The following is a 26,939-nucleotide window of genomic DNA, read 5'->3' as shown; positions in this document are numbered from 1 at the left end:
ACATGGTACAATACTCTATTGGTAGTAAATAATAGCAGCAATGTCAAAATAGTGACTAAGTGAATCCACAAAGGATTCCGAAAATAATCCCAGTGGTGTAATCCAACAAAGTACAATAGTGCCAGTAAGTATGTGCATTTTGGGCAATCATGTGCAAAAAATATGAATGAATGCTGAACACAGCTGTTAGGAGAATGTCAATTAATCAAGACTGTTACCACATGAAAAGCTGAAATTATCAAGCAGTGAGGTAAATTACCAACTCGTGTGGTAAATACCTCAACAAATGTCAGTAAATATCAATTTAGTTCTCCTCTGTCGGAATCAGTGCGGGACTCACAGAAGCAGAAACGTTTACACATGACTGAGAGGAGCAGAAGCCAATAGAAAGAGCGCCTGTCTCCTGCAAGTCCCAATTATGCATTTTGAAAGCTTTTCAACCCCCAGGCATCAAGCAGAGAGATCACGGAACAAAAGAGGCTTCCCCTGCCTACCTTCAGCAGTTTAACCTCTTAGGTTCCTGTTTGAAGATGCGGAGGAGCTAGTGGGGAAATCACCTAAGCAGGGCATGTGTAAAGTCTCCTGGAAGTTCATCTAAGTTGTGGCAATTAAATAAAATGTTATGGAATAGTGGACAGATTTAAAGTGAACAGAGGCAGTATGACAAACAATATAACAAAACATGTACATCTAAAGGCATATCAGAATGCTTCTTACTATTGTAATGCTGTCACTGCACACACACTTCTGCTGTTACCAACAATGGGTTTCGGTAAATTGATGAATTAGCACATTAAAGTCTAAAATACCAAATGCGGTATCTTCTCAACTTTTTTTTTAATCGAACAGCCTTTGATGAATTGTCGCCACAGTGTTATTCAGTTTGAAAGGAAAAAAAGAAACGTCACATACCAAGTTAAAGTTGCTGATCAGTGCAGTGGGTGCAGGCACAAGGAGCCTTGTGCCCGCACCCACTGCACTGACCAGCAACTTTAACCTGGTATGTGACGTCTCCTTTTTGCACTTCAAGCTGAATAACACTGTTGCGTCAATTCATCAAGCATTGCCGCTGACTTTACCAAGCACTTAGGATATTGTAAATTCATCAAGGCTGTTAACGTATGGCAAGCAGAAATTACCGAGCAGTGAGGTAAATTACTGGCTTGTTCGGTAAACACCTCAACAAATGTCAGTAAATGTCAATTCATGAAGGTTACAGCATGCCGTAAAACACAGTAACATGCTCGATCAATATTGGCAGTTCTCCTCTGTCACTGTCAGAAACAGTGCGGGACTAACAGAACTCACAGAAGCAGAGACGGATTACCTATTACTGACAGCAGCAGAGCCAATAGAAACAGCTCCTGTCTCCTGCAAGTCCCGCTGATCGAATGCTGATAGGTTGCACAGGCTTCCGGGAGGTTCCATCTTTTCTACCCACCAGGTAGTGAGCTGAGAGAACAGAACAAAAGCGGCTTCCCCTGCCTCCTTCAGCCATTTGACCATTTAGGTTCCTGTTTGAAGATGTGGAGGAATTAGTGGGGAAATTGCCTACAGGACATGTTTAAAGTTTCTTGGAGTTCATCTAAGCTGTGGCACATAAATAAAATATTAAGGAAAGACTAATAGATAGATTTAGAGCAAACAGAGGGAGTATATCAAACATGCACATCTAAAGGGATGTCAGAATGCCTCTTCCCATTTAATACCAACTCTGCACGGAGAACAGAGACCAATGCACACTCTTCTGTTGTTATTGAACAGGTTTTTGTCAATGGGCTTCGGTTAATTACCAAACTTTTACCGCACCTGTGAAAATATTGATGAATTAGCAAAAAAAGGTCTAAAATACAGAATGCTGTATTTTCCCGACTTTTTTTTTTATCGAACAGCCATTGATGAATTGATGCCTATGTCTGAACAAGCACCTCAACAGCAAGTGACACAGCCAGGCATGTTTCTTTCTTCTATTCAGCTGCCATTCCTGCATAGTGTTAGCACTGACTAGAACTTCTCTTCAGTCCCTGTTGACCTTCCCACGAAGGAAGAGGTGTTACCCAGTAGTGGAGTCTAGGTGACCACGGGTTTTCACCCACACACCCTTGAGGGGAGTGCAGGACCACACCCCCAGGAGGGGATGTGGAATGTAGCTGCCTAGTGCCCTACCAGGTCACTACTGGGATTACCTCAGCAAGTGGTCGGGAGAACAGAGACACTAATTGTGGAGAAAGCGTGGTCAGACGAGAGCCGGAGGTCCAGGGTAAACAGAGTTCAGCGTAGGTTGGGGTCACAAGCCAAAGGTCAGGGCAGGCGGCAGACAACGGAGGTCGGGGTCACAAGCCAGGGATCAGGGCAGGCAGCAGACAACGGTAATCCAGGAGACAGAGCCAAAGGTCAGGGCAAGCGGAGATCAGCAGTAGTCGGGGTCACAGACCAAGGTCACAACAGGAGATCAGATCAGAATAATAGCAAGGCAGGGACAACGGTTCACCAACAGGCTAGCCAAGCTGTCAGAACGTGCAGCACTGCAGTTAGGGGCAGTGCTGCTTTTATATTGTGCATTGGCGTCGAAATTAGCGCAGAGCGCGCGCAACCCTTTGCGCATGCGCGCGCGTGCAATACTTTGCGCATGCGCGTAGCGCCATACGCTGGGGCGGGAGAGAGACTACAAGACCCAGAGAGCCCCCGCGCGTGTGCACTAGAGAGCGCACCCGAGAGCCCCACGGGAGACCAGGACGGTGAGTGTGACACATAGCAACAATGTACAGGGCTTAAGGGGAGCCATTTGCCATATGATCCCTGCTCTGGTCTTATTATTATTATTATTATTTTAAATCCTGTTTACCTAAAGTCACCTTGGTTTACCTTGGTTAGCTGAGTCAAGATTTTAGCCACCCAAGCTTTGCCTATTTTACACCTAATCCTGTGGTGGTCAAAAAATTGCAGCTAACTATAAGTGATAAGTGTATGCAGTGCATTACTACAAAGTGCACACGTTACCAGTGACAGTGAAGCATACTTTTGTTGACTGTATGCTTCACTGTACTTTACTGTATGCAACACAATGCAATGATAACCTGCGGCACTGCTTTCCCGTTCTGTTGAGATCCTGCTTTATAGGGAACGCAACACAATGGCGAATGTAAATCTAGCCTAAAATATATAGAGCTAACATTAGGAAATTCCCTTTTCTCAGCATTAGCGGAGTTTTGTAATAAATCTCTCATCATCCTACTGGCTATTTGAAGTAAACACAGTCTCCTTCACTGCATCTCTTCCTTGTAGATTGCCTTTTTTCCCCTCTCCCATTGTACTATAACAAGCTTTCTGAAAATACAAATGGCACAGAATAAACTTTAAAGCAGATCTGAACTCAGAACTTCCTCTCTGCTCCAAAAGATAATCAACAGCATAATAACCTTTAGAAAAAACAAACAAAAAACATTTCTTTGTTACAGCGAATACAAATCCTGCAATAATTTGCACTGTGTCTACTTCCTGCTTTCATGGAAGCAGACATAGGGTTAACATCCCGTATTTACAAATCAGCAGCTCTGCAGAAGAGATTCCTGAGCTGACACAGCTGAAGAGATCAAATTACAGTAGTGATCAGTCACAGATGAGGGGGGTTAGACAGGCTAAATACATACAGGATGCATTTCTCTGTGTTTTTCTTCTGTCCTGTGCAAGAGTTCAGGTCCACGAGTTATAGTGAAACAGAACCACTAAGAGATGGCTACTAAAAGGAACCTAAGAGTCTCCTTACTAAAAAAGAAAAGAAAAAAAAAGGTTCAAAATGTTCAAATTTATTTATTTATTTTTTTCACTTTCAGCATTCCTAAATCAGAAAGGACAACTGTTCATAAGAATTTGATATTCGCTCTTGCTGCAGCAGAGGCATTGCTCATGTGCAGTGAAATGGCTAAAGCAAATGATGTAAGTATTGGATCACAAGGTGGGAAAAAGCAACTATATTTTTCTGCTTGTATAAAACTATATAAAAGATATAAATATTGTGAGACCCTGTCTGGCATGCAAACTCACAGGTTATATATGTCTACAATTTCCATAACACTTTTCAGACAAATGTTTTTCCCCCCAAAATTCTAGGAATCCTAATCAGTGATGGGTGGGTATCAGCCATATGTATAATCTGCCCACCTTAACCCCTTGCAATATATATATATATATATATATTTACGATCACCTACATCCCCCCCAGCACTCACTTTTTTTGCGGGGGTGATACTTGTGTGCTGAGCACGGAGACATGGAAGGGTCTCTGTTGCCAGCTTGTGCACTGTAACTCCACTTGCTATTGCATGTAGGGATGATCGGAAAGAGCAAATTCAGTTCCGCCGGAATTCGTGGATTCCGTCAGCGCTGAATTCCGTCGCTATGAAAATTCCACCGGATTTTTGCGAAATTCCGTGGAATTCCGGATTCCGGCGGAAAAATTAAAGTAATCGCAAATGGAACCTTATTTATGCTAAATGGTAGCCCATAGACCCTATTGACTGTTCCCTTAGTCCTATTGACTGTTCCCTTAGCCCTATTGACTGTTCCCTTAGTCCTTTTTCTCCTTCCTTTTGTCTTCCAGGGAATTGTAGGATTTTAAAAGCCATCTTACATACCTTGGCTGGGAATCAAATCCAGGTCTATTGCTTGGTAGGTAGCTTGGTAGGCAGCTCTCTTCACCACTATACCAGCACCAACACTACATGCTGAAGCCAGCCCAGCATGTACCATTATGATATATCCAAGAGAAAAATTAGCTTCCTTAGGGAATTGTAAGATTTCAAAAGCCAACTCACATACATTGGCGAGGAATCGAACCCAGGCCTACCGCTCTGTAGGCTGCTATCCTAACCATTATACCACCAACACAACACACTACAATGCTACATGCTGAAGCCAGCCTAGCATCTACCATTGTGATATACCCAAGAGAAAAATGAGCTTGCTTAGGGAATTGTAGGATTTCAAAAGCCAACTCACATACATTGGCGAGGAATCGAACTCAGGCCTACCACTCTGTAGGCTGCTATCCTAACCATTATACCACCAACACAACACACTACAATGCTACATGCTGAAGCCAGCCTAGCATGTACCATTGTGATATACCCAAGAGAAAAATGAGCTTGCTTAGGGAATTGTAGGATTTCAAAAGCCAGCTTACATACATTGGCCGGGAATCGAACTCAGGCCTACCGCTCTGTAGGCTGCTATCCTAACCATTATACCACCAACACAACACACTACAATGCTACATGCTGAAGCCAGCCTAGCATCTAACATTGTGATATACCCAAGAGAAAAATTAGCTTGCTTAGGGAATTGTAGGATTTCAAAAGCCAGCTTACATACATTGGCCGGAAATCGAACCCAGGTCTAGTGCTCAGTAGGCTGCTATCCTAACCAGGTAGGCAGGGACCCTCCAGGTTAGGTAGTGAGTGACAGGGACCCCCGGGTTAGGTAGTGAGTGACAGGGACCCCCAGGTAAGGTAGTGAGGGACAGGCGGCGCCCCCTAGGTTAGGTAGTGATAGGGACCCCCAGTTAGGTAGTGACCGGTACTCACCTCCCAGCAGCAGCATCAGACTTCAGTATTAGCCGGCGACCCGACCAGTTAGAGCGGGCGCACGGACGCACCACGCTCTATATACAGAAGTGTTGTCACTTCCGCATATCAGTGTGGTGTGCTAGGTCCTAGCGCCCGCACTAGTGGTCGTCGGCTGATCGAGGTCTGACAGCAGCGCGGGCAGCGGCGGCCAGTGGGGAGGGGGCAGCGGCGGCAGCGGCGGCCAGCGGGAAGGGGACAGCGGCGGCCAGCGGGGAGCAGCAGGCACCCCTGCAAATAGATTGGGGGCACCCGCTGACATCTTGGGGCTAAAATAAGACTGGCGATGCTGCTGCTGCCTCCCGGTGCTACATAACCCTAACCCTCCCGGTGCTGCCTAACCCTAACCACCCCCCCCTGGTGGTGCCAAACCCTAATCACTCTCCCTGGTGTTGCCTAAAACTAATCGCCGCCCGGATGGTGTCTAACCCTAACCACTCCCCCTAGTAGCGCCTAACCCTAACCACTCCCTCTGCAGAAACATCCTTTAACACATAAAAACGATAATATATTTGAAAATGTAAAATCTGTACATACAAACGAAATAATATGACAAAAACTATAACGTTGCAAGCTTCTAAAATAACATACTTCAGAAACTCAAATGTTCTAATGTTGTTAACGCTATTCATTGCCGAGCCCTTTTTTCTGCTTTTTTTTGCCGTATTAATGATAAATACATTAGAGTCTACATGGCTCTGTGCCCTCCAACCGCCACGCTATAGCCCCCCCCCCCCCCCCCCGTCGCGCTTTAGCTAGACCCTCCCAAGTTTAGCAACAAGATTTTTCTAACTCGGAGGTAAACACAGGGGAGAGGAATTGCCAGCCAACGGCGTTCCTACAGGGTTTCCTGAGCTGACATTGGGCAGCTCTCTCCCCCTGGCCGTGCTTTCTGCCGCTCCCCCACCTCCCTGCATGCTATGAGAGACAACACAGTCTCTCAGTGCAGCATCGCGACCCAGGGGTCAAGCAAGTGAAAGTGGGCAATTGCGGCCCATAGGAGAGGCGTTTTTTGCGGCTACCTGACCTGCTCAGCCCTGCGGATCAGGTAGCCTACTTTTTTTTTTTTTTTTTAGCCCACCTCAGGCTCTCTTTAAAATGTCCATAAAGTTTCCAAAACATAGTTTCACTTAAGCTTTACACTATCACAATTCCATCTGTTGAGCAAGTGCAGTTAGCAAGATACAATTTACCATCGCTGGAAGAACTGAAAATATATGTGAGTTTTTACTTTACACCTTACACTAACATCAATTATAAACAGCTCTCCTCTGTCTTGTTTCTGAATCTTCCAGGTCACAAGCATATTGAAGCTTTAAACAACCTTGGCTTTTGTTTAGTGTAAAACAGTTCTATAGTTCTACTGTATAATGTATGTATTTAATTCTGCATCTCATTCATCCATTTATCTCTCTTCTTACTTTGCTTAGAGTGATGTATTTTTTTTAAATATCCTGTATTGTATATCCTTTAGTTCAGAAGCAACAGATAAATTAGTTTTTTGATCTGATCTGAAGTGACAAGGACACTTTAATGAGTTGATCTCGTCTTTTATTGTTGACTATGTCACCCTGTGACAATGCTGTATCTGGCGGATGTAGTTCATCTGAATGAATCAGTTCATCAATGCAGCAAACAACCAATTTCTTCTTGGATACAGTATTGACTTTCTGAGCCAGTGCGGCTGTAGAAGTGGAACACTGGCATAGTGATGAGCATAATTACCTAATTCTGATTATGCAAAATTTCACGTAATTCACGAAAAATATGATTACTGCCCAAAAGTTTGGGGAATTTCGTAATTACGATCGTTTTTCATAATTACAATCATTTACGTAATACAAACAAATCAGAATTTCGTGTTTAACATGGAAATTCGTACGTTCTCGAAATTGTGTTCCAGTCCAGAGCCTCCTGATACATTTAAAGTGACAGCACTTGCAGGTACCTTTGCATTATCAGATATTGCAAGGCCCAAAACCAAGTGTCTCAGCATGCATGACCACTTAGTGCACCTTGACAAAGAGCACCTGTCTTAGGGCTGGTGCACACCAGAGCAGTTCTGGAGCATTTTTAAAACGCTTGCAGGGGGAAAACCGCTAATGAAAGTGAATGGGATGGTGCACACCAGAGCGATTCATTTTTTCCACAAATGCAAACCCGAGGGCTGCAGCATTTTGTTGATTTCTGAGGCATTTCTGCCTCATTGTTAACGTATAGGAAAGTGGAAAACAGCTCTGAAAAAGGCTAGATCAAAGCGGTTTTCTAGGCGATTTTGTTACAGAAGCTGTTCAGTAACAGCTTTACTGAAACAATATTTGAAACCTGCCACACAAAAACGCTCCAAAAAACGCTAGGCACGTTTAGAAAACCTCTCTAAACATGCCTAGAATCGCTCTGAAAGCTGTTTCAAAAACCTCTAGCGTTTTGCGGATCTGCTAGAGGTTTTTGGTGTGCACTGGGCCTCAGAAGTGGCTGTAGGTAGAGCCTCCTGATTCATTTAAAGCAACAGCACTTGCAGGAACTTTTGCATTGTCAGATATTGTAAGGCCCAAACCAAGTGACTTAGCATGCATGACTGCTCAGTGCACCATGGCGAAGAGCACCTGACTTAGAAGTGGCTGCAGGTAGAGCCTCCTGATACATCTAAAGCGATAGCATGTGCAGGGGCCTTTGCATTATCAGTAATTGCAATCAGTAATTGCAATCCGTAAGTGACTTTCCTGAGTTTAGTCATTACCTAAATGTGCATAATTACTATTAGAAACAAAATGACGTCCATTTTCGTAACTATAAAAACTTTGTTTCTATAGAAAACACGAAATTACGAAATTTCGCGTTAAACACATATGTGCGCCGAAATGCCAAATTACAAAACAGAAATTTTGCTTACGGAATTCTGAATTACGGTTTGTATGGCAAGTATGAAATTAGGAATTTGTGTCGTAGCTGCAAAATTTGCATCCGTAATTAAGGACACGCAAAATTACGAAAATTTTAGCTCAACACTAATGCTGTATATTCAGCTCCTTGTAACTATACCTGGGGGTGGGTGTGGGGGTGGGGGTGGTTGTGTTAATATTTCACATTTTAACCACTCTTACTGTAAAAAAAACTCTTCCTAAATAGATGGCAAAGTTTTTGCCTCCATGCGCAGATCATGATCCCTTTTCCTTTGTATAAGCCTTGAAACAAAAAGCACATGTGCCAAGCTTTTGCATTTGCCCTTTGATATACAGTACATATACATGTTATTCAGCTCACCCCTGAAGGCTCATACACACGTCCAACTTAATGCACAACCAACTGCACAACATGACCAACCACACAACAAGTTGTTTATCTGACAAGTACATACACAAACGTCAGTCAACTAAACAACCAACTCGCTTAAATACTATGCATGCAAGATAAATGACAAACTTCACAACATGCCTGCATTCAAAACAATACAGTTCTTCAAATGACTTGTACACACATTCCAACCTGCCTGATAGTTGGTCAGATTGATTTACCGGTTGGATCTGGCATACAACCTGTTGTCAGTTGGTCATCTGGTTGTTTGTCAGCTGTACACACGCCCAACTTATCTTCCAACAGACAAGTTTGGAAGATAGTTGGACAGATTGTTGGTACGTGTGTATGAGCCTTCAGTAATCTTTTTTCCAAGCGAAATAAGCGCAGTTTTACCAACTTTTCTTTATAAGTGAGACATCCTATCCCCCTGAATAATGTAGTTGCTCGTCTTTGTACCTTTTTTTCAATTTAATGTCCAGGGCAGTTTCTAGGCCAAAATGCACCCAGGGCGAGGGTGTAAAAGTTATGCCCCCCCGCCCCCCCGCGGAGCCAGGTATATATGCCTGCAGTATAGGTTAGCCAGGTCTAGTTGCACTCAGTATAGGTAGCCAGCTATAGGTCCCCCCAGTATAGGTAGCCAGGCTTAGGTGCCCGGCTATTGGTCCCCCCAGTATAGGTAGCCAGGCGTAGGTGCCCCAGTATAGTTGCCCCCAGTATAGGTTAGCCATTTAGGTGCCTCCAGTATAGGTAGCCGGTATAGTTGCCCGCAGTATAGGTTAGATAGGCAGGTGCCCCCAGTACAGATCGGAGCAGTGCTTTTCAGCGCTGCTAGATTTAGGCGCAGCCAGTGCCGCCATAGACTGTAATGGGAATCAGTCTATAGCGGCGCTCAGTGAGTAACATCGGCTCCGGCAGAAGACGGAGCCGAAGTTGCTTAACCTTCCTGGCAGTAACCCCGAACGCAGTGGCGTAGGGCCTGCGGTCGCAACGGTCGCCTTGGCGACCGGGCCCGGCTCCTGAAGAGGCGCCCGGGGGGCCCATGTCCGTTTGGAGAGCCGTGCGGCCCGTGCGCGCCATTGGGAGGGGGGAGCCGCAGCTGCGGGGAGGGCAGCCCGACCTATCCCTCCCTTCCTCTCCCCGGGGGCCCCCTCTCAGATGCAGAGTGAGCACGCACGGAAACGCTGTAGGCAGAACTCAGCTCCCTGCGTTCCAATCGCCGCTGATCTCCTCTCTGCATAGAAGCTGATACACACACTGCTTCCGGCTAAACAGGAAGCAGTGTATGTATCAGCATCTATACAGAGCGGAAGGAGATCAGCGGCGATTGGAACCAGGGACTGAGGTGAGTTCTGCCTACAGCACTTCCATGCGCGCTCACTCTGCATCTGAGGGGGGGGGGGGGCCTGGGGAGAGGAAGGGAGGGAGAGGTCGGGCTGCCCTCTCCGCGGCTGCAGCTCTTCCCTCGAATTAGGGGGGGCGCACCTACCTACCTACCTACCTACCCTATCCTAGGGGGCAGCTACCTACCTAACCTATCCTGGGGGGCAGCTACCTAATCTAACCTATCCTGGGGGGCAGCTACCTAATCTATCCTGGGGGGCAGCTACCTAAACTATCCTGGGGGGCAGCTACCTACCTAACCTATCCTGAGGGGCAGCTACCTACCTAACCTATCCTGGGGGGGGGGCAGCTACCTACCTAACCTATCCTGGGGGGGGCAGCTACCTACCTAACCTATCCTGGGGGGCAGCTACCTACTCTTACCTATCCTGGGGGGCAGCTACCTAATCTAACCTATCCTGGGGGGCAGCTACCCAATCTATCCTGGGGGGCAGCTACCTAATTTATCCTGGGGGGCAGCTACCTACTCTAACCTATCCTGGGGGTCAGCTACCTACTCTAACCAATCGTGGGGGGCAGCTACCTACCCTAATATATCCTGGGGGCAGCTACCTAATCTATCCTGGGGGGCAGATAACTAATCTATCCTGGGGGCAGCTACCTAATCTAACCTATACTGGGGGGCACCTACCTAATCTAACCTATAATGGGGGGCAGCTACCTAATCTAACCTATACTGGGGGGCACCTACCTAATCTAACCTATACTGGGGGGCACCTACCTATCTAACCTATACTGGGGGGCAGCTACCTCATCTAACCTATACTGGGGGGCACCTACCTCATCTAACCTTATACTGGGGGGCACCTACCTCATCTAACCTTATACTGGGGGGCACCTACCTTATCTAACCTATACTGGGGGGCAGCTACCTAATCTAACCTATACTGGGGGCACCTACCTATCTAACCTATACTGGGGGCACTTATCTAACCTGTATTCGGGGCACCTAGCTAGCCTATACAGCTGACAACTACACTGGCTACCTATATTGGAGGCACCTACCTAACTAACCTATACTGGGGGCACCTACCTATCTAACCTATGCTGGGGGCAACTATTCTGGCTACCTATATTAGAGGCACCCACCTAGCTAACCTGTACTGGGGGCACCTATCTAACTTATACCGGCGGCGCCTGCCCATCTAACCTATACTGGGGGCAACTATACTGGCTACCTATGCCGGAGGCAACTATACTGGCTTACCTATGCCTGGCTACCTATACTGGGGGGACCTATAGCTGGCTATAGGGATTCGGATATGTGTGTGCGTCGGGTGTTGCCGGGGGAGGGGGAGCTGTTGCTGCCGGGGGGGTTCCACATCCAGATTCCGCATCGGGGCCCAGAGGTTTGTAGCTACTCCACTGCCCGAACGTAGTTCGGGGTAAGCCACGCAGAATGTTTTCGCAGGCCCTGCTGGGCCGATTTGCTAAATTTTTTTTTGCTGCACGCAGCTAGCACTGTGCTAGCTGCGTGAGCACACCGATCGCCACCGCCCTGCGCCGATTCGCCGCTATCCACCGCATCGCCCCCCCCTAGACCCCTTGCGCAGCCTGGCCTATCAGCGCCAGGCAGCGCTGAGGGGTGGATCGGGACTCCCGATGTTGTCACGACGTCGGTGACGTCATCCCGCCCCGTCGCCATGGCTGGATTTCCTGATCGCCGATCGCCGGAGGCGATCGAAGAGGGTAGGGGGATGCCACTGCACAGCGCCTATCATGTAGCGATCCCTAGGCTCGCTACATGATTTTAAAAAACAAATTACAAAAAAACTGCTGCGCTGCCCACTGGCAGTTTTTAACCAGTTCACCCCCAAGGGTTTTTATCCTAACGGACCAGAGCAATTTTCAGTTGTCAGCGCTCCTCCCTTTTATTCCCTAATAACTTTATTACTACTTATCACAAGAAAATGATCTATACCTCGTTTTTTTCGCCACCAATTAGGCTTTCTGTGGATAGTACATTTTGCTAAGAATTATTTTATTCTAAATGCATTTTAATGAGAAAAACAGAAAAAAAAAGAAAAAAAATCATTATTTCTCAGTGTTCAGCCTTTATAGTTTTAAAATTAAACATTCTCCTGTGGATAAAACAAACACGTTTTATTTGCCCAGTGGTCCCGATAATTAAACCGTTTAGATTATGTCCCTACCACAATGTATGGCGACAGTATATTATTTTGAAATATAAGTGGTTATTTTTCTGTTTGTTCTGGCCATAATTACAAGCCCCTATTAGTGTTGGGCGAACATCTAGATGTTCGGGTTCGGGCCGAACAGGCCGAACATGGCCGCGATGTTCGGGTGTTCGACCCGAACTCCGAACATAATGGAAGTCAATGGGGACCCGAACTTTTGTGCTTTGTAAAGCCTCCTTATATGCTACATACCCCAAATTTACAGGGTATGTGCACCTTGGGAGTGGGTACAAGAGGAAAAAAAAATTTAGCAAAAAGAGCTTATAGTTTTTGAGAAAATCGATTTTAAAGTTTCAAAGGGAAAACTGTCTTTTAAATGCGGGAAATGTCTGTTTTCTTTGCACAGGTAACATGCTTTTTGTCGGCATGCAGTCATAAATGTAATACATATAAGAGGTTCCAGGAAAAGGGACCGGTAATGCTAACCCAGCAGCAGCACACGTGATGGAACAGGAGGAGGGTGGCGCAGGAGGAGAAGGCCACGCTTTGAGACACAACAACCCAGGCCTTGCATGAGGACAAGAAGCGTGCGGATAGCATGCTTTGTACCACCATGCAGTCATAAATGTAATAAAGATAAGTGGTTCAATAAACAGGGACCACGCGGCAACGCTAACCCAGCAGCAGCACACGTGATGGAACAGGAGGAGGCGCAGGAGGAGAAGGCCACGCTTTGTGAGACACAACAACCCAGGCCTTGCATGAGGACAAAAAGCGTGCGGATAGCATGCTTTGTACCGCCATGTAGTCATAAATGTAATAAAGATAAGAGGTTCAATAAACAGGGACCACGCGGCAACGCTAACCCAGCAGCAGCAGCAGCAGCAGCACACGTGATGGAACAGGAGGAGGCGCAGGAGGAGAAGGCCACGCTTTGTGAGACACAACAACCCAGGCCTTGCATGAGGACAAAAAGCGTGCGGATAGCATGCTTTGTACCGCCATGTAGTCATAAATGTAATAAAGATAAGAGGTTCAATAAACAGTGACCACGCGGCAACGGTAACCCAGCAGCAGCAGCAGCACACGTGATGGAACAGGAGGAGGCGCAGGAGGAGAAGGCCACGCTTTGTGAGACACAACAACCCAGGCCTTGCATGAGGACAAAAAGCGTGCGGATAGCATGCTTTGTACCGCCATGTAGTCATAAATGTAATAAAGATAAGAGGTTCAATAAACAGGGACCACGCGGCAACGGTAACCCAGCAGCAGCAGCAGCAGCAGCAGCACACGTGATGGAACAGGAGGAGGCGCAGGAGGAGAAGGCCACGCTTTGTGAGACACAACAACCCAGGCCTTGCATGAGGACAAAAAGCGTGCGGATAGCATGCTTTGTACCGCCATGTAGTCATAAATGTAATAAAGATAAGAGGTTCAATAAACAGGGACCACGCGGCAACGCTAACCCAGCAGCAGCAGCAGCAGCAGCACACGTGATGGAACAGGAGGAGGCGCAGGAGGAGAAGGCCACGCTTTGTGAGACACAACAACCCAGGCCTTGCATGAGGACAAAAAGCGTGCGGATAGCATGCTTTGTACCGCCATGTAGTCATAAATGTAATAAAGATAAGAGGTTCAATAAACAGGGACCACGCGGCAACGGTAACCCAGCAGCAGCAGCAGCACACGTGATGGAACAGGAGGAGGCGCAGGAGGAGAAGGCCACGCTTTGTGAGACACAACAACCCAGGCCTTGCATGAGGACAAAAAGCGTGCGGATATAGCAGCAATGCTTTTTGCCGCCATGCAGTCATAAATGTAATACAGATGAGAGGTTCAATAAACAGGGACCGGAAACGCTAAACCATCCCAGATGTTCATCGGTCATGTTACTTGGTTGGGGTCCAGGAGTGTTGCGTAGTCGTTTCCAATCCAGGATTGATTCATTTTAATTTGAGTCAGACGGTCTGCATTTTCTGTGGAGAGGCGGATACGCCGATCTGTGATGATGCCTCCGGCAGCACTGAAACAGCGTTCCGACATAACGCTGGCTGCCGGGCAAGCCAGCACCTCTATTGCGTACATTGCCAGTTCGTGCCAGGTGTCTAGCTTCATGCCCGGTTTCAGGTCCAGCGGTGCCAGCCACAAATCCGTCTGTTCCTTTATTCCCCTCCAAATTTCCTCCCCTGTGTGCTGCTTATCCCCAAGGCAGATCAGCTTCAGCAACGCTTGCTGACGCATGCCAACAGCTGTGCTGCACTGCTTCCACGATCCTACTGCTGCTGGTGCTGGGTTAGCATTTCCGGATGAGGTACAGCTTTGAGATGCGTTGGAGGAGAAGGAGTCAGAGAGGTAGGTGCTGCTGTTGTTATCCAGCTGTTTGCGGCGTGGGCAACACCCGCGCCGTAGCAGGTGAGGAATCGCTGCCAGGCTCCACAAGGTTCACCCAGTGCGCGGTAAGGGAGATGTATCGACCCTGGCCGAACGCACTCGTCCAGGTGTCAGTGGTGAGGTGAACCTTGCAGGCAACGGCATTCTTCAAGCTTCGGGTTATTTAGCTGACCACGTGCTCATGCAACTCAGGCACTGCAGAGCGCGCAAAGTGGTAGCGGCTGGGAACCACGTAACGTGGGATGGCCACTGACATCATGCCCTTGAAGCTGTTTGTCTCCACCACTCGATATGGCAGCATTTCGCAGGCCAGAAGCTTGGCTATGCTGGCTGGCTGTTACTGCCACGGCCCGGGGGTCATTTGCTGGCAATTTCCTCTTGTGCTCAAACATCTCAGAAACAGACAACTCAACCGTAGCGCTGCACACCGAAGGGCTGTTGGTTGTTGTGTTTGATGAACACTGGGAGACCTCAAGAGCACTAGTCCGGAAAGTGACAGTGTCAGCATCGTCTGATGTTTGTGAATGTTGTGAACCACGCAATGGCTGGGCTACTGCTGCTGCTGAGGCGGGTCTGGTGGTGAGTCTGGTGAACCCAAGGGAGGCAGTGTTGCTGGTGGTACCCTGTCCTGCCGCGTTTGCCCACAGAGTGGGATGTTTGGATAGAATGTGGCGGCTCATGCTGGTGGTGGAGAGGTTGTTAATACTTTTCCCCCTGCTCAGGCGGGTCTTGCACACCTTGCAAATCGCCATGGTAACATCCTCAGTGCAGTCTTCAAAGAAAGCCCAGACTTTAACTGGCTGAGGACTCGGACCTCGTGCGTGATGTGCTGGTGCTGCTTAACCCACTGCTGGACGCTTGAGAGGTCATCCAAGTAATTATCTGGTCCTGTTCTTTTGGATCTGTGAGGGTTGTTGTCCTGGACAACATGGGCAGTATTGAGTGGGTTTTCTTGGGTGCTCCCCTGTGGCCTGTACGTGAACCGTCAGGGGAAACACCTCTTCCCTTGCCCCTCCCTCTTTCACCGGATTTCTTCCTCATTTCACTTATCCTTAAAGTACACGCTGACTGGCAGCAGTACAGTGGCAGTACAGAAATGCTATACAGTGGTGGGTGAGCGGTGTACCACTATTGTCAGCAGTGACACAGAGCACAATGCTATACAGTGGCGGGTGAGCGGTGTACTACTGTTCCCAGCAGACACAGAGTGGAAGTAAACACAATGCTATATAGTGTGGCTGAGCCGTGTACACAGAGTGGCATTAAACACAATGCTATATAGTCTGCTATATAGTCACCCCGAACAGGGTGATGTTCTGCAGAACCCGAACAGTGGCAAACACTGTTCGCCCAACACTACTGGGAGGGAACGCAGATTTTAGTACCTAAACACACGATACAACATGTTTTCCGGGGTCGGACTCTGAGGCACATACAGATGGTCCCGATCATCATCCTCATCATACAACTCTTCTCCTGAGTCTGACCCACCCACCACCTCTGCCACCCCAACATCCCCAGACACAGACCCCTCATCGTCCTCAACATTAACTTGGGATGCTGGCCTGAGCCAGACCTCCTCCTCCACATCAGGCCCCATCATCTCCTCAATGGCAGCCCTCATTAATCGCTCTGGCGACGGACTGATGGACACAACGTTCTCCTCCGGGGAGGGCTGCTGCTGACCACTGGCTGCTGGGGTGGATGTTATAGCTTGCGTGGGGCGTTGGCTGTTGCTGTTGTTGGGAGTGCTGCTCACAGCGGAGGTCTCTGGGGAACTCATGTTGAGCTCATATAGTGGTTGACGGTGAGTGGAGTATTACTGATCCCAGCAATATACACACTGACTGGCAGAGTACGCAATGCTATATAGTGTGGCTGAGCGGTGTACACAGAGTGGCAGTAAACACAATGCTATATAGTCTGGCTGAGCGAGCGGTGTACTACTGTTCCCAGCAGAATCAGAGTGGCAGTAAACAATGGTATATAGTCTGGCTGAGCGGTGTACATAGAGTGTCAGTAAACAATGGTATATAGTCTGGCTGAGCGAGCGGTGTACTACTGTTCCCAGCAGAATCAGAGTGGCAGTAAACAATGGTATATAGTCTGGCTGAGCGGTGTACATAGAGTGTCAGTAAACAATGGTATATAGTCTGGCTGAGCGAGCGGTGTACTACTGTTCCCAGCAGAATCAGAGTGGCAGTAAACAATGGTATATAGTCTGGCTGAGCGGTGTACACAGAGTGTCAGTAAACAATGGTATATAGTCTGGCTGAGCGGTGTACACACAATGCTATATAGTCTGCTATATAGTGTCAGTAAACAATGGTATATAGTCTGGCTGAGCGGTGTACACAGAGTGTCAGTAAACAATGGTATATAGTCTGGCTGAGCGAGCGGTGTACTACTGTTCCCAGCAGAATCAGAGTGGCAGTAAACAATGGTATATAGTCTGGCTGAGCGGTGTACACAGAGTGTCAGTAAACAATGGTATATAGTCTGGCTGAGCGGTGTACACACAATGCTATATAGTCTGCTATATAGTGTCAGTAAACAATGGTATATAGTCTGGCTGAGCGAGCGGTGTACTACTGTTCCCAGCAGAATCAGAGTGGCAGTAAACAATGGTATATAGTCTGGCTGAGCGGTGTACACAGAGTGTCAGTAAACAATGGTATATAGTGTGGCTGAGTGGTGTACACAGAGTGTCAGTAAACAATGGTATATAGTCTGGCTGAGCGGTGTACACAGAGTGTCAGTAAACAATGGTATATAGTCTGGCTGAGCGAGCGGTGTACTACTGTTCCCAGCAGAATCAGAGTGGCAGTAAACAATGGTATATAGTCTGGCTGAGCGGTGTACACAGAGTGTCAGTAAACAATGGTATATAGTGTGGCTGAGTGGTGTACACAGAGTGTCAGTAAACAATGGTATATAGTCTGGCTGAGCGGTGTACACAGAGTGGCAGTAAACACAATGCTATATACTCTGGCTGAGCGAGCGGTGTACTACTGTTCCCAGCAGACACAGAACAGTAAACAGAATGCTATATAGTGTGGCTGAGCGAGCGGTGTACCACTATTCCCAGCAGACACAGAACAGTGAACAGAATGCTATATAGTGTGGCTGAGCGAGCGGTGTACCACTATTCCCAGCAGACACAGAACAGTAAACAGAATGCTATATAGTGTGGCTGAGCGAGCGGTGTACCACTATTCCAAGCAGACACAGAACAGTGAACAGAATGCTATATAGTGTGGCTGAGCGAGCGGTGTACCACTATTCCCAGCAGACACAGAGTGGCAGTAAACAGAATGCTATATAGTGTGGCTGAGCGAGGTACACAGAGTGGCAGTAAACAGAATGCTATATAGTGTGGCTGAGCGAGCGGTGTACCACTATTCCCAGCAGACACAGAACAGTGAACAGAATGCTATATAGTGTGGCTGAGCGAGCGGTGTACCACTATTCCCAGCAGACACAGAACAGTGAACAGAATGCTATATAGTGTGGATGAGCGAGCGGTGTACCACTATTCCCAGCAGACACAGAACAGTAAACAGAATGCTATATAGTGTGGCTGAGCGAGCGGTGTACCACTATTCCCAGCAGACACAGAACAGTGAACAGAATGCTATATAGTGTGGCTGAGCGAGCGGTGTACCACTATTCCCAGCAGACACAGAACAGTGAACAGAATGCTATATAGTGTGGCTGAGCGAGCGGTGTACTACTGTTCCCAGCAGACACAGAACAGTACACAGAATGCTATATAGTGTGGCTGAACGAGCGGTGTACTACTGTTCCCAGCAGACACAGAACAGTACACAGAATGCTATATAGTGTGGCTGAACGAGCGGTGTACCACTATTCCAAGCAGACACAGAACAGTGAACAGAATGCTATATAGTGTGGCTGAGCGAGCGGTGTACCACTATTCCCAGCAGACACAGAGTGGCAGTAAACAGAATGCTATATAGTGTGGCTGAGCGAGGTACACAGAGTGGCAGTAAACAGAATGCTATATAGTGTGGCTGTGCAAGCGGTGTACTACTATTCCCAGCAGACACAGAGTGGCAGTAAACAGAATGCTATATAGTGTGGCTGAGCGAGGTACACAGAGTGGCAGTAAACAGAATGCTGAGCGAGCGGTGTACTACTATTCCCAGCAGCGACACACAATGACTGGGGGGGACCCTGGCTAGCGTGGCTGGAGCGCGAACTACCCTGCCTGCCTACCCAAAGCTAAACCCACAGACAAATGGCGGAGATATGACGTGGTTCGGGTATTTATTTACCCGAACCACGTGACAGTTCGGCCAATCAGAGCGCGTTCGGGTCCGAACCACGTGACCCGTTCGGCCAATCACAGCGCTAGCCGAACGTTCGGGGAACGTTCGGCCATGCGCTCTTAGTTCGGCCATATGGCCGAACGGTTTGGCCGAGCACCGTCAGGTGTTCGGCCGAACTCGAACATCACCCGAACAGGGTGATGTTCTGCAGAACCCGAACAGTGGCGAACACTGTTCGCCCAACACTAGCCCCTATGTAATAAATTAAAATTAATTTTCCCCCATAAAATATAGAATAAAAAAAGCTGAGTCCCTAAGGCAACTATTTTTTTTTTTTTTTTAAGCTGATTTTTTTTTTTTACAAGTGTTTTTTTTGGGGGGGAGGGTTGGAAGTGTAATTTTATTAATGATGTGTATATACTTGAAAATGTATGTATTTTGTAAGTGTAATATACTTTTTGGCCACAAGATGGCGCTGGTGAACACTCATAGGACGTGTTCACTTTTTTTTTTTTTTTTTTTACACACTTTATTAAACTGTTACATTTCCTGTTTATGTGAATGGACGTAGCCGCTGTTCGCGGTCACGTCCATTCACTCCAGGCACTGCGATTGGGTAGAGGACTGTTCAGTCCTCTTCCCCAATCGCCCAGCACGGGATCCCGACGGTAATGGCGGCGGTAGCGGCGGACACACGGCGGTAGCAGCGGCGGGAATGCGCGACGTATTAAAACGTCATGTTGCTGTTAATAGCGGTAAGCATGACGTTTTAATACGTTAGGATGGCGGTAAATGGTTAATAGACCGCCAGGGAGGTTAAAAAACACAATAATTCGGCCTCCAGCAATCGCTGGAAGCCGAATTATTTCATTCCCCCTCTATCCATGGCGGCCTGGAGGGGGCCCAGACTTGTGCAGAAGCAGGATCAGCCATATAATGCTGTTTCCTGCGCCCAAGTCTACCGGCGCCGATTTCAAATGTACTCGTACAGGTTAGCTAGGTGGGTGCCTCTAATATAGGGAGTCAGAATAGTTGCCCCCCGCATAGGTTAGATAGGTAGGTGCCCCCAGTATAGGTTAGTTAGGTAGGTGCCTCCAATATAGGTAGCCAGTATAGTTGCCACCAGTATAGGCTAGGTAGGTAGGTGCCCCCCATACAGGTTAGATAAGTAGGGGCCCCCAGTATAGGTTAGATAGGTAGCTGCCCCCAGTATAGTTTATATTAGGTAGGTGCCCCCCAGTATAGGTTAGATTAGGTAGGTGCCCCCCAGTATAGGTTAGATTAGGTAGCTCCCCCCAGTATAGGTTAGATTAGGTAGCTGTCCCCCAGTATAGATTAGATAGGTAGCTGTCCCCCAGTATAGGTTAGATAGGTAGCTGCCCCCCAGGTTAGATAGGTAGCTGCCCCCCAGTATAGGTTAGATTAGGTAGGTTTCCCCAGTATAGGTTAGATTAGGTAGCTGCCCCCCAGTATAGGTTAGATTAGGTAGCTGCCCCCCAGTATAGGTTAGATAGGTAGCTGCCCCCCAGTACAGGTTAGATTAGGTAGCTACCCCCCAGTGTGGCTAGATTAGGTAGGTGCCCTCAGTATAGGTTAGATAGGTAGCTGCCCCCCAGTATAGGTTAGAGTAGGTAGCTGCCCCCCAGTGTAGTTAGATTAGGTAGGTAGGTGCTCCCCAGTATAGGTTAGATAGGTACCCGCATAGTTAGGTACCCGCCCCCCCCATAATGGAGGAGGGAGTCAGCCATGGGGAGGGCAGCCCGACCACTCCCTCCCTTCCTCTCCGCGAGCCGCCCTCCGTGCTCCCCCCTCTGAGTCTGACTGCAGAGAGCGCAGGGAAGCGCAGTGTACAGAGGGCAACTCACCTGCCTGCGTTCCAATTGCCGCTCACTCGCCGCTGGTCACCTCCTCTGCCCAGCCGCTGATACATACGCTGCTTCCTGCTAAACAGGAAGCAGTGTGTGTATCAGCGGCTAGGCAGAGGAGGAGACCAGCGGTGAGTGAACTGCGATTGGAATCCAGGCAGGTGAGTTGCCCTCTGCACACAGTGCTTCCCTGCGCTCACTCTGCAATCAGACTCTGAGGGGGGAGCACGGAGGGCGGCCCGCGGAGAGGAAGGGATATCATTGTGATAAGTAGTGATAAAGTTATAGGCTAATGAATGGGAGGTGAACATTGCTCAGGGCTTACGTGGTTAAGTTTCTCGAGGGTTAGGTACTGTGTTCTGGAATGTAGATTGTTACTGCTTGAATTGGAATAAACCATAATGCATCCAATTTCATGTCAGCTCATTCTTTATGGATTATGTTGTATTATAACGGGCAGGGTAAAGAGGTGGGAGTGGTGTCAAGCCAATGCCAATGTGCCAAGGACAAGCTGTATCCACACTAAAGGCAGTAAAGAACTCCAATACATTGTGCAAGGAAACTTGCCTTGAGGAAAGAGGGGAGGCTTGCTTACTGCCGCATGTAGGGTTGCCAGGTCGGCTGATGGAGAAAACCGGACAGGGGGTGGAGTTAGGGGCGGAGTCAGAAGCACACTTTTATGTAGAGTGGGGCTAAGCAATGGGCTTTTTAAAAAATGTTTTTTACAGTATTTATATCGCACTGACATCTTCTGCAGCATGATACAGTCATTTGAGATTTCCTCTGCACTAGTGCACAGAGGAATGTGGGATCCCCCTGCACACACAGGAATGTGGGATCCCCCTGCACACAGGAATATGGTACGTCCCCAACAGACAGGAAGATGTGATTCTCCCGCACAGGATGCCCCGTGTGTGTGAAGAAGTTGGACAGATGTGACACTGGCAGCAGACACACACATATGGATACATAGCTATATACAAACTAGGGGGAGGGGGCTCACCTTCTGGTCCACGATAGAGCAGGCCATCTCTCGCACGGCTCCCAGGCTCAGTTCCCCGGGCTCTGGCAGGACGACTGGCTCCCGGCTCAGGCCGATCTGGATCTGCAGGGACAGGCCATGGCCCGCGGGGCTGGGCGGCCGGATGACCGGGGGGGCGCTCATAGACAGCTGGGCCCGCCAGCGGGAGACAGCAGAGAAGGACACGGGTCAGTCACACACAGGCGGCACCCCAGCAACTACAGCCGCATACAGCCGCTGCCCCTGTCACACTACAGCCACATCCCCGGCAGCACCGTCCCCTCCGCACCGTCCAGCGCCGCTCACAGCCGCCTCTTCCCTTCCAGCAAAACTTTCACCAACAACAAGTCCGAGCGGTGCCCACACACTCACTCACATCTGCACACTGCCTGCCTGCATGGGCTCCCCCTACCGGGCACACTCTGTCACAGCAGCCCTAGGACCCCTGCTGGTAGCAGCGCATCATAGCAGCCAGCACTCTCCTTGTACACGTGACACCACAAGGCTCCCCGCCCGCTGCCATAGCTGTAGCTGCTGCTGAGCATCTTAATTGTCCGGTTTAACATGCCTTTTTGGACAGGACACAGCGGCCAAAAACCGGACTGTCCGGTCTAAAACCGGACACCTGGCAACCCTAGCCGCATGGCATTAGCTTGCCTACCTTTATGGAACCAGGGGGGGTTTTATTGGTGTGTTGAAGGCGTCTCTCCAACAGAATTGGTGTAGGCGACACATGTAATGCCTGGAATCTGTCAATTTGATTCGTACAGATGGAATCTTGTATATCCAGCTTGTTTGGCCTTTGGTGCTACTTGAACTACTGTGTGCAGCTGCAGTCATGTTCTGTTTATCTTTAAATTTTGCCCTTACAGATGACCTGCAGAATAGTTTCCATTAAGAGTGAATTGTGAAAATCAGCACTGTACTACTGGTGGTGGCATGCACTTCTTATTACTTGTCTGTGCTGTATTATTGTGAATTGTTTTGAGTTACTTGACTTTTATTTATTGCATGTAAACCTGGATCTTGCTTAAGCATCTCTGTCCTTGTGTCAAGTGTTATTTCATTATTATTCAAGTGCAAAGTTGATAAAAATAACAACAAGAATCCAACTCAAAGAACGGAATGGAATGCAGAGAATCACTTGGTGCTGACAGTGTAGAGAGGATGTCAATGCAAAACAAGAGGATGCTGTACAGCCAGTGATGTCAGTCACCAATAACTGAACTGTGTCTTCTTGGCTGAGTTTTAACAAAACAGTTGCAATTTTTTATTTTGATCTGCACAAAGTACAGCAGAGGTAGATTACTATAAATCATATTTTGAAAAAGAGAGTCAAATGTGTGGAGATTCGATAAATCGTATACACTGTGGGCATCCTTATTTATTAGCACATGGAATGGACATGTTATGACTCTGAAAGTGTAAGGGCCCGTTTTCACTTGTGCCATGCGCGGCTGCAAGACACACTGCAGCACTTCCTGGTCTGCGGGTACGCCATGCACGGCTATGGGATTCACAGCCTCTTACACCGAAACGGATGGAAATGTCGCAAGCAGCGATTCGGCTGGCAGTGACATTGTATCCTATGGCAGAGTTTCCCCGCGCGATGTGCCTGCGGGGAAACTGCAGATTCGGCGTGGAAACCGCGCCAGTGGAGACAGGCCCTTAAGTCTGGTTCACATTAGCATTAAAAAATGGTCCATTCCCGGATCGGAAGGGAACGGATGGGAATGGATTGTAACGGATGGGAACGGATCCAATGTTAACCTATGTATCTTTTCACATTCGTCCGTTCGAACAGGTCCATTCTGCACAATCCGCTGAATGGACCAAAAGTTTGCTGAGCCCAGCGGAACAGAAACAGATGCTAAAGCAATTTGGGGGAATGGGAAAACAGAAAGTTTCTTCACACTAGTGAAGACATGGACTGTTGTGGACAGCAAAACCCACTTTGGTGATGGGGGTCTGGGGGGGCATGTGTGGAAACGGAATGGAAGCAGCTGATCGGTAACGGAGTGAAAACAGATCCGATCGACCGGTAATCAGATCTGTTTGCCACTTAATTACCAGTGTTAACTAGACCTGAGTCTTGTGAGAGTAACTCAGGGTACTTGATCTTCATCTTCAAACTTAGTAATGAAATGTACAAGTGTAACGATTGTGGAACTTTCTCCGTGATCAGTGCACAACGCGTGCGCTGACACGGCGGAAATCCTCCACAAGCGTATATTTGCAGGCACCCAGCAAAAGGTGCTACGCACCTGTAGAGGGAAATTCCTGTCGGCAGATGGCGCTGAGGAGTGCAGAGGAACCAATCCTCTGTATCTCCACAAATGCCAGACAAGAATTGTACGAAGCGCAGAACGCAATCGCAAGAGAGGTGATTGCGAATGAGAACGAGCAAAGGGACAGGTTGTATGTGTGTGCGCCAATCCAGTCGCCACCCCGCGACCGCGCACACACACAACAGCAGATATGAAATAGGAACGCGATCGCGAGAGGTGCGATCGCCAGACGTGACACAAGGCAGATCAGGACAGAATACGAGGTTAGCAAAGGCACAGCAAATAATACAATGAGGAGATACGGAAAATAACAAACGCTAGCTAACCGTGAACACCGCACTCATTCACAACAGTGCACGCGGTTATGCGCGGTCTCCACGTGTTAAGCACAATAGAGACAAGCACGCCTAACTAACCATTAACAGACAAACATAAAACAGAGGACGCGAGCGCTTGCTTAACGGTTACCTCACCGAGCCTCCAGCAAGCGTAGCAGACAAGACAGACACACGAAAACAGGGACAAGCGAGAGATAGGATCCACAGCACTAGCGAAAAGTGGCCAGCGCGATCCAGGTACAGAGTAGCAGAACAGAAGGATCCCCAGCGCTAGCGAAAAGTGGCCAGCGCGATCCCAGAAGACAGAACAGAAGGATCCCCAGCGCTAGCGAAAAGTGGCTAGCGCGATCCCAGGAGACAGAACAGAAGGATCCCCAGCGCTAGCGAAAAGTAGCTAGCGCGATCCCAGGAGACAGAACAGAAGAGATAGCTGGTAGCAACCGCTGCACCAGCTATACTCCAAGAACAGAGATCAGAACCATTTCCTGTTGACCACCATAGGGACAGGACAATGGCTACAGGCAAGACAAGACAGAACAGGCAATACAGATAATACAACCTGACTGGGCTAGAAGGGGAGCCTAAAGCAACCCCCAGGAATTAACTATACTAGATAGCAATGGCTGACACTCCAGCAGTGTCCATCAGGAACAGACCATGGAAGGGAAATGACCAGCAAAGCCTTCTGGGAAACATAAAGCTTTTATAGTGCCAGTCATCAAAGAAGGCAGGTAGGGGATTTGCATAACGAATGTATGCAAATTCCCCAGCAAGAGAACAGACCAGAAACTTGCAATGGAAAGACAGGTCTCTGTTCCAGAGACCTGCAGCCCACAGACTAGAGGAATGGACAAACAGCTGTCTGCCTGTGCAGCCAGCTGAGCGGATCATCACAGTACCCCCCCCCCCCCCCTCTAGGGATGGATTCCAGACATCCCTCAAAACTGGTATCACCACAAAACTAACTGAAGACTCATGAAGGTCGGGACAGCCCGACAAGGCCCAATTCCAGAGTCAGTCCATCCGAAACCGACCTCATCGGAAGCAGAATCCACCGAAGCATGCCCATCAGCACTACAAGTCTCAGCGTAACACCCATCAGGACTGTGGACACCAGAGAAGAAGCCATCGACACCCTCCAGACAATACCCACCACCTTCCAAGGAGCGTCCAAGTATACCAAACCTGCCGCAATACCTGTTCGAAGTGTCCCTTACAACACCAAAGCCATTGCTGATCGTATTCAGGGCACCAAGCAAAACCTTTCCCGGAATCTCCCAGAACGCCTTGAAGCTCCGCAGAGATCCCAAGAAGCCAGAACGCTCACCAGGCTCACATGGAGAACCACCAAGAACCCCTATGGAACCTATGATCATTCCAGACTCAAAATTAGCAGGACACCCATCAAGATCAGGACTTTCAGGGACCACTTCTGGGCATGCAAGCAGGCAGGCTATATCAGAACATGTCTCCACTGAGGAAGCATCTGAGTACGCTGGTAACCGAGGCACACTTGGGCTTTCTGGGTCACAGAGCACATCGGGGTATACTAGTACAGGAGAAACCTCAGGACATGTCGGGGAACTGCCAACCTCAGAGTCCGACACGACAAGACCAAAACCAGTACCGGGCAGAAAATCATCACGAGTAAAGGTCACAGGTACTGGTCTTTCAAAAGAAGACTCGGACTCAAATTCAGAATTTTCTGTAACTGTAATATCATCATTGACTACACATGAATGAAGCTCCACAAGAGCTGCAAAAGTAGTCAGCAAGGCAGCAATGCCTACTGAAGTGGGCAACACCTCAGAAGGACCTGGGGGGCAGGAGACATCTCCTACAAGTTCTGCACCCTTTGGGAGGAACTCGGAGACCTTCAGATCATCAAGCAAGACCTCAGGAACATCATTTTTCAAGTTTTCTAAGAAGGATTCTGTACTATCCATGTTACAGGGCAGAACTGGAACTTTATTTTGAGAACAGGGCAGATGTCCCAGGGAAGGTTCCACCACAAACTGAGACTGGATCTCATCATCTTGAGGGGAATGTACAGGTATATTTATTGGAACACACACTGACTCCCTAACTTCAATCTCACTGCACCCGGAATTCTGCATAGCAGTCAAACTAGCTTGCAACTCCAAAACTGCAGAAAAACAGGTAAAAATAGCAGCAATACCTAGACGAGCCTCTAGGGGCAGGGCAGGAGATATTGTACAAGGCAATATTGACTCATCCAGAGTACAGGGTGAAGAGTCAGAACTTCCCTCAGAGCAAGAAAGGGGCT

General features: G+C 48.3%; 1 protein-coding gene across 1 annotated transcript in view; it reads left to right on the top strand.

Moving 5' to 3' along the window:
* ADGRD2 (adhesion G protein-coupled receptor D2) overlaps window positions 1-26,939 on the top strand; it is a 463,372-nt gene that overhangs the window by 133,578 nt on the left and 302,855 nt on the right. Inside the window, exon 13 of the mRNA XM_068247950.1 lies at window positions 3,834-3,936. Coding sequence (XP_068104051.1) covers window positions 3,834-3,936 — 103 coding nt within the window. The remainder of the gene's footprint in view (window positions 1-3,833; window positions 3,937-26,939) is intronic.

Source organism: Hyperolius riggenbachi, chromosome 8, assembly GCF_040937935.1.
Source record: "Hyperolius riggenbachi isolate aHypRig1 chromosome 8, aHypRig1.pri, whole genome shotgun sequence".
Classification (NCBI taxonomy): domain Eukaryota; kingdom Metazoa; phylum Chordata; class Amphibia; order Anura; family Hyperoliidae; genus Hyperolius; species Hyperolius riggenbachi.
The sequence above is the reverse complement of the archived record's forward strand: the minus strand, read 5'-3'. Positions and strand labels throughout refer to the sequence as shown.